General features: G+C 41.6%; 1 protein-coding gene across 3 annotated transcripts; it reads right to left on the bottom strand.

The window, feature by feature from the left end:
* Window positions 1-680: 680 nt before the first annotated feature.
* Window positions 681-5759, bottom strand: MUC21 (mucin 21, cell surface associated). Of its 3 annotated transcripts, XM_019830186.3 has the most exons (4): window positions 5577-5759; window positions 5361-5484; window positions 2816-3981; window positions 681-2214 (listed from the first exon to the last, which is right to left on the bottom strand). In XM_019830186.3, the coding sequence occupies exons 2-4, from the start codon at window positions 5422-5424 to the stop codon at window positions 2026-2028; spliced, it is 1419 nt and encodes a 472-aa protein (XP_019685745.3). In that variant the 5' UTR covers window positions 5425-5484; window positions 5577-5759; the 3' UTR covers window positions 681-2025. The 3 variants fall into 3 exon arrangements, with proteins under 3 accessions (XP_019685745.3, XP_023109508.2, XP_019685746.3); XM_023253740.2 differs by having other exon boundaries at window positions 5361-5759; XM_019830187.3 differs by having other exon boundaries at window positions 2816-3978; window positions 5361-5759.
* Window positions 5760-10697: the final 4938 nt, after the last annotated feature.

The following is a 10697-nucleotide window of genomic DNA, read 5'->3' as shown; positions in this document are numbered from 1 at the left end:
TCAATGATTTTTATTATATTTACAGAGCTGTAATTGGTGAGCCCTTACATCTGCAGATTCAAATCTTTCTTCTCTTTCTTCTTTGTTCATTTCCTTCTCAACCATTTATTTGTTTCTTTTTCCTTTGTTTTGAACCTTATTACTTGCATGTTAGTCTTCCTAAATCTATTCTCTAAGTGTCTTCTATTGTCTGGATGTTTTTCATTTCTTTATTGTTGTGTATAATTGAGTTATTTTTCCCACTTGTTCTTCCAGGTTACTGATTTTATTCCCAACAGTGGCCAGTCTCTTTCCATTTGTCCATTACAATTTTAAACTTGAAAATCCATGTTTAGAACTTTTAATTATATAAATGGATTCCCTTGCCTGGTCTCATTTCTTTTTTCTTTCTTTCTTTTTCTTTTCTTTTATTTCTCTCTCCTTTTTTAGTTCTTTTTTTTTTTTTTTTTTTTTTTTGCTTCAGAGGTAGAATTTAGTGATTCATCACTTACACATAACACCCAGTGCTCATCCCAACAAGTTCCCTCTTTAATGCCCATCACCCATTTAACCAATCCCCCACCATTACTTCCCTCCATCAACCCTCACTTTACTTTCTACATCCAAGAGTCTTTTATGGTTTGTCTCCTCTGTTTTTATTTTATTTTATTTTTCCTTCCTTTCCCCTATGTTTATCTGTTTTTCTTAATTCCACATATGAGTGAAATCATATGACATTTGTCTTTCTCTGATTGCCTTATTTCACTTAGTGTTATCATTTATTTTCTATTCACAGTATGCTTTCCACAGTTTACACCAGTGGGAGGCACCTTTTCAGGGTCCTCAACCCTCAACTTCTCCTTCTGGTGCTGGATCCCTTTACATGAGATGATGATATGATGACGACGACGACAACGATGATGATGGGCCTGCATAGGGCTTAGTGTGGCCTCATTGATTAGGATGAGCAGGTTTGCTGACACTAAAGAAATCCAGTAAGTATTAGAAGGCAGAGCCATTTCCATTACTATAAGTTGGGGTGAATCTCCCAACAAACTGCTCATTCTCTCTGAGGGCTCTGTCCCAGGTGGGAGTTCTCTCAATGCCTTGTGGATTTGGAGAGACTCAACCTTCCAAAGTAGCTCCCCTCTGTCCTCCAAGACCTGTAGAAACATGTAGGCTTCTTCCTTGCACCCATGAAAGAGATATGTGCCGCCCTTCTGGGAGAGGACTCATGAGAATATCAGGCTTTACCCCAGGTTACTCTGCCATGAGCCTCTAGAAAGGTTAGACCTTAGACAGAAAGGATAAATCTAGAAAGTCTTTCACTTTTCTGCTTCTGAAAAGAGCACTGTGAAAGAGAAAAGTGTCAACTCGCACCTTCATTCTGAAAAGTAACCCTGGTCTAGGGCAAATTTAAATGCCGTGGAAACTACGACTTTGAGTGAACATGCCCTGCCCCACAGCACATGTAATTGCATCTCTCCACCTCATCATGCTTTGGGTTCTCTATGTGCCATGACATAATCTCTGTGTACCAGAGACCTAATACAGTGAGTCCTTAGAATCCTGGCACCTGCCCTCCCTTCTCATCTCTCCCAATTCAATTCTCCTGTCAATCTGGGTGAGGCTCAGAAACACAGGGGTCCTGCTTGGGGCAATAAAGATTAGAGAAAGGGGACAGGTAGGAATGAGGTCCCTGGATTTTGTTGTGGAGATTTTGAATGCCAGGTGGGTTCTGGCATGGGAGCTTTCTCACAGAACTGGGAAATTCAATTCACCACTGTAGACATCCACTCATGTGCACACAGATTCTCTCTGTCATATATTTTTGATGTGTTTATTTCTTAGCTAAATGACAACAGAATCTCCTTCTTCCACAGTCTGTTAAAATCAAGAGAGAGGGAATGTCTTCCTCAAGGCTGTCAGAGACCCAAACAAAGCTGGGAGGGGACTCCTGGGGACAAATGAAAGGACACTGAAGTCTCTGGTCTCCCAGGTCAACTTTCTCCTTGAAAAAAGTGGCTCTATGGCTTCAGGGGCCACTCAGGGCCCATTGTATCTCCTTCTCATCTCCATGGCTATTGAGGGTACTGGTCTCCTCCAGAACCAGTTAGGCCTCCAACTAGAGCTGTAGTGGACTCCGTGATACCCTTCAGGGTCCATGCCAAGGTTGGAGCCATGGGGACGGTAGACAGCTGTGTCAAAGACGTTTCTCAGAGACAGGGAATATCTCTAGAAAAAGAAGGATGAATCATTTCAGAATTGTATCCCCCTGTTCCAAGCTTTAACCATGGACTCCTTCTGTAATCGTCTTCCCCTACATATCATCTCTCTCACCTAGTATTCCTTCCTCTAGACTTTATTCCTTCTTTCAGCCTTCTTTTTCCACAAGTCAGTAGTTTCCCATTGCACTTTGGCTCTTCCAGTTCTAACTTCTTGCTTTTTTTTTTTAATTTTTTAAATGTTTATTTATTTTTTTTAGAAAAAGAGAGAGAGACAGAGTGTGAGTTGGGGGCGAGGCAGAGAGAGAGAGAGAGAGAGAGAGGAAGACACAGAATCTGAAACAGGCCCTAGGCTCTGAGCTGTCAGCACAGACCCTGATACAGAGCTCGAACTCAAGAACCATGAGATCATGACCTGAGCTGAGTCAGTTGCTTAACGGACTGAGCCACCCAGGCACCCCTAACTTCTTACTTTTCTTTAGTAACACTCTCCTGATATTTCTTTCCTTCTTACCCACCCCCCAACTTGGTGGCCCTACTCTTCATATCCCACTCCCTTATGTTCCTGCTACTCTTTCCCCCAGGCACTTTCCTACATATTAGGCACTCACCACACAGAGGAAGAGCCCAGCAAAGAATCCCACAGCCACTACAACAGAGACCAGAGTAATGAGGAAGATTTCCCATGGTTTCAGGGACCCACTGGGTGTCACTTCATTCACTGAAGTTGTAGCACTCGTGCCATTGGAAGTTGTGTGTGTTCCAGTTGGAGAATGTGTGCCAGAGCTTCCTGTGGTTGCACTGGATACAATGTTGGCAGCTGTGCTGGTCCCACTGGAAGTCACACTAGATCCAGTGTTGGAGGCTACACTGGTCCTGCTGGAGATCTCACCAGATCCAGGACTGGCAGCTGTGCTTATCCCACTGGAGGTTGTACTGGATCCAGTATTAGCAGGCATGCTGGTCCCACCAGAAGTTGTGCTGGATCCAGTGTTGGAGGCTATATTGGTCCCACCTGAGGCTTCACTGGATCCACTGTTAACAGGTGTACTACTCCTTCTGGAGGTTGTGCTAGATTCAGTATTGGAGGTTATGCCAGACCCACTGGAAGTCACACTGGGTCTAGTTTGGGAGGTTGTACTAGTTCTGCCAGAGGTTGTGCTGGATCCAGTGTTGACAGGTATGCTGGTCCCTACAGAGGGTGTGCTAGTTTCGGTCTTGGAGGTTGTGCTGGAACTACTGTAGGTCACACTGGACTCAGTGCTGGAGGCTGTACTGGTCCCACCAGATGTTGTGATGGATCCAGTGTTGACAGGTGTGCTGGTCCCTCCAGAGGTTGTGCTAGATTCAGTATTGGAGGTTGTGCTGGAACCACTGGACGTCACACTGGATTCAGTGTTGGAAGCTGTACTGGTCCCATCAGATGTTGTGCTGGATCCAGTATTGACAGCTATGCTGGTCCCTCCAGAGGTTGTGCTGGATCTAGTACTGGAGGCTATACTGGTTCCACTAAAAGTCACACTAGATCCAGTGTTGAAGACCATACTGGTCACACCAGATGTGCTCGATCCAGTATTAGCAACTGTGCTGTTCCCTCCAGAGGTTGTGCTGGATACAGTACTAGAGGCTATACTTGTTCCACTAGAAATCACACTAGATCCAGTGTTGGAGATTGTACTGGTTCCACCAGAGGCTGTGCTGGATTTAGTGCTGGAGGTTATACTGGTCCCACCAGAAGTTGTGCCTGATGTGCTAAACGCACTGGGTGTTACACCTGCTGATAATAATAAATGATGACAAACATATACATTGAGCATAAATACTTTCTGCTCAATGCTTGGTTAAATTCATTACATGGATAATTCTCTTTGATGCTCACTAACAGCCCTATGAACTAGATATTATTGTTATCAACAGCTAAGAAGAAGAAATTGAGGCTTAGAAATGTTGACATTTGCTCATGTTTATACAGAGTAGTAGAGCAGGAATTTGTACCCAGGCTATTGGATCTGCACTTTCAGCCACAATGCTAAATTGCCCTCCCCACCCATCCCCAACACCAAGATTACATAACCTAGTTTCACTGGCAGTAAGCTTATTCCATATGCTGCTATATAAGATCCAATACAGATAAGAAGTATTATAAAGGAATTGCAAAAGCCAGGTGAAACTAGTATATACTAATTCATTTAAAATAGTATTGCTCCTTTCCTAGAAAGTATTTTTTAGTGTTATTCAGAAAATATCTACATCAAAATTGTCTGAGTAGCTTGTTAATAATAAAGATTCCTAGGCATACTACTCTAGGATTAAATGAATCAGAGTTTGAGATGGGACCTTTCAATGAGGGGCTGGGTAATTCCATATGCATTAAATTTCCAGGGATTCCTGATCTCTATACCAGAGGCTGGAGAAGAATATGTTATATGTAGTTTAAACATATAAGATCTCCCAGGATTAATGTCTATAATGTATAGCACATCTTTTCAACCTTGGGTAAACCGACTGAGTTAAAGTTGTGTCTATTTCTTTCCACTCACAACACTGAACAAAGATACACAACCTTTTCCAGATAACCAAAATTAATCTGTGACTCATTTACCACTAACTGTAACATGGGTACCTATCACCTCATTCCACACATGTGTATTTTTTCCTCAGGTTTATTTGAACTAACATAGGATTAGACTTTTATGGGGGGAAGCCCCTCCCCCATATCAGCAATATGGTACAAATTGGGGTTAAGATCAGAATCTTGAGTAAAACTTAAAAGAAACTGAGATGACCAAGACTAGGAATGACACAACAGTTAACTCTTCCTGTTCTTAGTATTTAACTCCCCAGCCACCCACAGATTATTACCATTTTATAAATGCAGAAGTGGAGGCACAGAGAAGTTAAATGACTCACCCAAAGTACACAGGTAACATTGGAGCCATGATCTACACACAGGTAATCTGAGACCAGAGTCTACAGTTTTAATCCCTGGGTTCTAACTGCCTCCTGGGTGATACCTAATTATATTGAAGTGATTGGGGTAAAACAATTGATCCTCATTCTATGGAAGAGAACCAGAGCTAGTCCTAGCAGTGGTCAGCATCTCCTAAAACACCTAAAAGGTTCTCAGATCACCCACTTTTAAAAGAAATCACTTACCAGTTTCTAAAAGTAGGAGATGCAATAGTAGCCAACACTTAAGGATAATGTGTCCTTTGTACATCTTGATCTGTCTTGTTGTGGTTGGAAGGTAAGATACCCAAATCCCAGTTGTGGCCAAGATCTAGAAGGCAAAGAACAGGATTCTTGAGAAAGGAGAGTTCAAGGTGAAGAGGTAAAAGCTAGAGTTTCCAGAAACTTGGGTCTCTTAAGTACTTGTTCTTTGGAAGAACTTTCAGCCTAGTGGGCAGAAGACTGGATGCTTGGGTTCCTTAAGCTTCTTCCACGCAATGTTCTTGCCTCTTTCTTTATTGTGGATGAGCTTCAAGGACCTTTATAGTTTCATATGTGTTGGGGAGGAGTAGGGAAGATGACTTATTCCTCTGCCAACTGTGAGAAATTAAACAATACTGAGCCTGGGAAGGAATAGACTAGGGGTCAAGAGGAAGGTGAGAAAGGAGAATGACATGATCACACTAGGCAGGGCACTGAACTGGCTGGGTCATAGCAGGAAGTAGACTAATATAAAGTGATTAAGTTTGTCAGAGTGGAAGGGACCTACCCTCTAAGGCAGAGATGGGGCCAGAAACCTGTTCTACTGCAAGACTTTGTTTCCTGGCCAAGAAGTTCTGTGTGTCTGCTTTGGCAAGGAAATAGCCCTAATGAAGTGAGCTAAGGGGGTGGTACCCCAAATTTCTGAATCAAATGGAAATATGAGACTCAAATATGAGACCTAGCAGGAACTAGGTATCTGGGCTTCTGGGTTAAAGACAGAAGACAGATGGAGCATTACTGGGTATGCAGTAAGCACTCAACTGTGCACACTGAATGAACAGGGAAAGAGAGATCCAGGGGCTGATGAAGCCATCTTTGGGGTCTCTGGAGCATTAAGGCTGAGGGCATGAAGAGTGTAAAATGTGCAGAACAAGCCCCTCATCAGGCTCATAGCAGGTGAAGGGGTGGTATAATTTCCCTCTCTGATCCTCCACCATAGAAGTTCCCCTCTTGTTTGTTTTCAGAGGAATCTGTAGGATTTTCTCTGCCCTGGAATCCTTCAGATGTTCCTTCTCCTTAGCCTAATGAAGTATCTCTCAGTAGGATATACCACAAACACCAATTAGGAGACTTCAAGTCTGTTGAGGGAGTGAGATATATAGTCCAAATTCTCTAGAAACTTCATATTGGTCTGAACACAGATGTAACAGCAAAGGACACACAGTCCCCTAAATTAATAGGACTGAACAGACCCAAATAAGCAGAGAGTTTTGGGGGTTCATGGGAAAGGCATCTTGTGGCCAAGGTGAAGGAGATGGATTGATGGGAGTTTCAGCGCACAGTCTGTGTGGCCAAGTCAGCTGTCTTCATTCCCATTTTATTTTTATTTTTATTTTTAAAAATAAAGAGAATGAGCAGGGGAGGGGCAAATAAAGAGGGAGATGCAGAACCCGAAGCAGGCTCCAGACTTTGAGCTGTCATCACAGAGTACGTTGTGGGGCTCAAACCCACGAACCATGAGATCATGACCTAAGCCAAATTTGGACGCTTAACTGACTGAGCCACCCAGGCACCCCTCTTCATTCCCATTAATGAGAAACTTTGTGGAAGAAGCAACATCTCAGATAGTTTATTTGTAGGTGAACAAATATCCCTGACACATAAGACCTGTTTGAAAGAAGCAGGAGGTGGCTGAAGATGTGAAGAAGTGAGTCAAGAGGGGACAAAGTGGGCTGGAAAAGGCTGATGCAGATCAACGTAGCAGCTGGGATGGGCAGTTCCTGAGGCTGAAGTGTGAGGAATTGCTCAATAACAGGGAAGGCTCTAGACACCTAGCAATCCCATAATCCCATTCTATGGCTGAGAGGCCAATAGCACTCTAAGAATTCCTTTTCTTTCCCCTCTAGACTTATTTGGAGGCAAAGGTCCTGAATTCAAGTCCAGATTCCACTCCTTAGACATAATCCTAAATTTTTTTGCATGCATACTTATTAGAATATATATATAATTAGTGTCTTTAGTCTCTTTCAAAACAATAGAAGAATCTTGGAATTCTATTACCCAGTTCCCAACTCATATCCTAATGTTACCAAGTCTTTTAATTCTGTCTTAATTTTTAACTTCATCAGAGATTATTGTTGTTTACACACCTCCAGCCAAACATAGTCATACATCTAAAGTAAGCTGAAAGAGAGACTGGAGAATATAGTGACTAGCAGACTAGCAGAGTGGGCTTCTGATCAACTAAAACTTGAGAATATTATCATTAAAGATGGAGAATGAATATTAGTGGACAACCATAAAGCCATGACACACATTTAAACCTACCTACTTTATTTTTATTTATTTATTTTATATAGTTTCTGTATTCCTGGAGCTTTCATTCTGTTTTGTTTGTTTTGTTTTTTTTAATATAATTTATTGTCAAATTGGCTTGCATTCAACACCCAGTGCTCATCCCAACAAGTGCCCTCCTCAATGCCCATCACCCACTTTTCCTTCTCCCCACTCCCCCATCAACCTTCAGTTTGTTCTCTGTATTTAAGAGTCTCTTATGGTTTGCCTCTCTCCCTGTTTGTAACTATTTTCTCCCCCTTTCTTCCCCCATGGTCTTCTGTTAAGTTTCTCAAGATCCACATATGAGTGAAAACATATGATATCTGTCTTTCTCTGACTGACTTATTGTACTTAGCATAATACCCTCCAGTTTCATCCATGTTGCTGCAAATGGCATGATTTCATTCTTTTTCATTGCCAGGTAATATTTCATTTATATATAAACCACATCTTCTTTATTCATTCATCAGTTGATGGACATTTAGGCTCTTTCCACAACTTGGCTATTGTTGAAAGTGCTGCTATAAACATTGGGGTACACGTGCCCCTGTGCACCAGCATTCCTGTATCCCTTGGGTAAATTCCTAGCAGTGCTATTTCTGGGTCATAGGGCAGCTCTATTTTTAATTTTTTGAGGAACCCCCACACCGTTTTCCAGAGTGACTGCACCAGTTTGCGTTCCCACCAACAGTGCAAGAGGGTTCCCATTTGTCCACATCCTTGCCAGCATCTATAGTTTCCTGATTTGTTCATTTTAGCCATTCTGACCAGTGTGAATAAACCTACTATCTTTATATTCTGTATTTATGAATTCTAATACCTTTAGTTTTTGTGGATCTGATCTTGCTGTCTATTTTGTGTTTTGTTTCTTGCTGGCTTTCACTGATGGTTTCTGACTGAGATCGTTGTACTTGAGATTTATGACTGAATTTGTTTTTCTTGCAAAGGTATCTGTAGAAGTACTTTGAAGCCTAAGATGAGGGCTTGACCTTCCATAGAGAATTTGCATGTTTTGGCCAAATTAAATTATAGGCTTCAAGTCTTTTGAATAACCCATGATTTGGAACTACAAGCCATGTAAAGAATGTGGTTACAAGTTATTTCTCCAGAGATACTTCCCCCATGCCAAGTTTAGAGATAGGCAATTTTGTTTGCATTTCCTGAGAGGAAGAGTGGGTTTATTTTTAGCTTACAGTCCCTGAAGGTTGCAGGCTTATGTGAGGGTCTACTGTGAGAGTCCTCACCTGGGCTAGTCAGTCGGACTGAGGCTGTGCTACCAGAAAAGTTCACTGGGTTTGGCTAACGTTGGCTTCAGTGCTCCTCTTACCTTCTTGGGTTCCTACCTTAGCTTAGCCTTTAATTCTAGCATTCCTTACTTTCCCACCAACTCACTGATTCATTTAAGACGATTTTTAGTCCACCATTTTAAGTTCTTCAAGGTATTTTAAGTCAACACACTTAGTCCATTACAGAAACAGAAATTTAAGTTCTCACTGGATTTTTTTTGACAAATAAATGATAGTGTATTTAAAGACACTAGGATGGTGTTTGGCACATAGTAAGCATGAAATTATAAAGGACAGAGGAAAAACAAAAAGGAAAACATAAAAACATATATATGTAGTAGCCAGCGTATTTTAGGATTTTAATTTGTAGCACATCCCAGTGATTTTCTCCTTACTTGTCACATGGCATTTGGAAGAGACAAAGAAGTAGAGAAGAAGAATCTTCCCAAAGATGAAGGAGACCTGGAAAATAATAGGTGGCTCTAAGATGGTTTCCTGTCACCTAGTTTTCATGATGTTGAAGCTACAAATCTAGACAGATATTAACTACACTTATTGTGGTGATCATCTCTCAACATATACAAATATCAGATCATTATTTTGTACACCTGAAACCACTATCATGTTCAATGTCAATTATACCTCAACTAAGAAAGAAAGAAAAAGAAAGAGGGAAGAAAGAAAGAAAGAATAAAGAAAGAAAGAGGGAGGGAAGAAGGAAGGAAGGGAGGGAGGGAGAAAGAGAGAGAGTTGGGGGGCCTGCGTGCCTCAGTTAAGTGTCTGACTTGATTTCGGCTCAGGTCATGATCTCAAAGTGGATAGGTCAAGCCTGGAGTTAGGCTTTGCACTGGGCCTGGAGCCTGCTTAAGAGTCTCTCTCCCTCTCCCTCTCTCTCTACCCCTCCTCTGACTCACACTCGCTCTCTCTGTCTCTAAAATAAAATTTAAAAGGAAGGAAGGACATCAGTTCAGTGAAGATCAGGCTGCTAGCAGGTGCCTGCAGAATGCCTCTTGTGCCATGAGGGAGGGGGAAAAAAAGGTTAGAGAGGGAGGGAACCAAAACATAAGAGACTCTTAAAAACCGAGAACAAACTGAGGGTTGATGGGGGATGAGAGGGAGGGGAGGGTGGGTGATGGGCATTGAGGAGGGCACCTGTTGGGATGAGCACTGGGTGTTATATGGAAAACAATTTGACAATAAATTTCATATTAAAAAAAAAAAGAATGCCTCTTGTGTACCTTTCACCAGTCAACTCCATGGTCAGGATTCAACCCTGATACAGAGAGTGACTTCCCACTGCTTTTGGAATCTGCCTCTGCAACCAGCCACAAAAACCATTTCCACAGCTGGAGTCAATGACATAAGATCAACTGACATAGTTTTGCCAAGATATCCTCGATATGATCTCATTTTTTAATAAAGGAGAGGTCTCTGGTGTGAAAACCTTGCTTTCAGCATCTAGTATGATAGGTGTTTTTATTTTTATTTTTTCATTTTTTTTTTTTTGGTGGAAGTCTTAGAAATTAACTCAACAGTAGGTTTTAACCTGTGTTGTTTCTGTCCTTTTAGGCTGCTGGTTTAAGCATACAATGAAAGGACTGCCATTTTCCTCTGAGACATATTGCTATTAGTGTTTTTTAAATTTTTGCTTTTATTACAAAATGATTCAATAGATTTACCTTCCTCCGACTTAGAAAAAACAAAAACAAAAACAAATGAA

Source organism: Felis catus, chromosome B2, assembly GCF_018350175.1.
Source record: "Felis catus isolate Fca126 chromosome B2, F.catus_Fca126_mat1.0, whole genome shotgun sequence".
Taxonomy (NCBI): Eukaryota; Metazoa; Chordata; class Mammalia; order Carnivora; family Felidae; genus Felis; species Felis catus.
The sequence above is the reverse complement of the archived record's forward strand: the minus strand, read 5'-3'. Positions and strand labels throughout refer to the sequence as shown.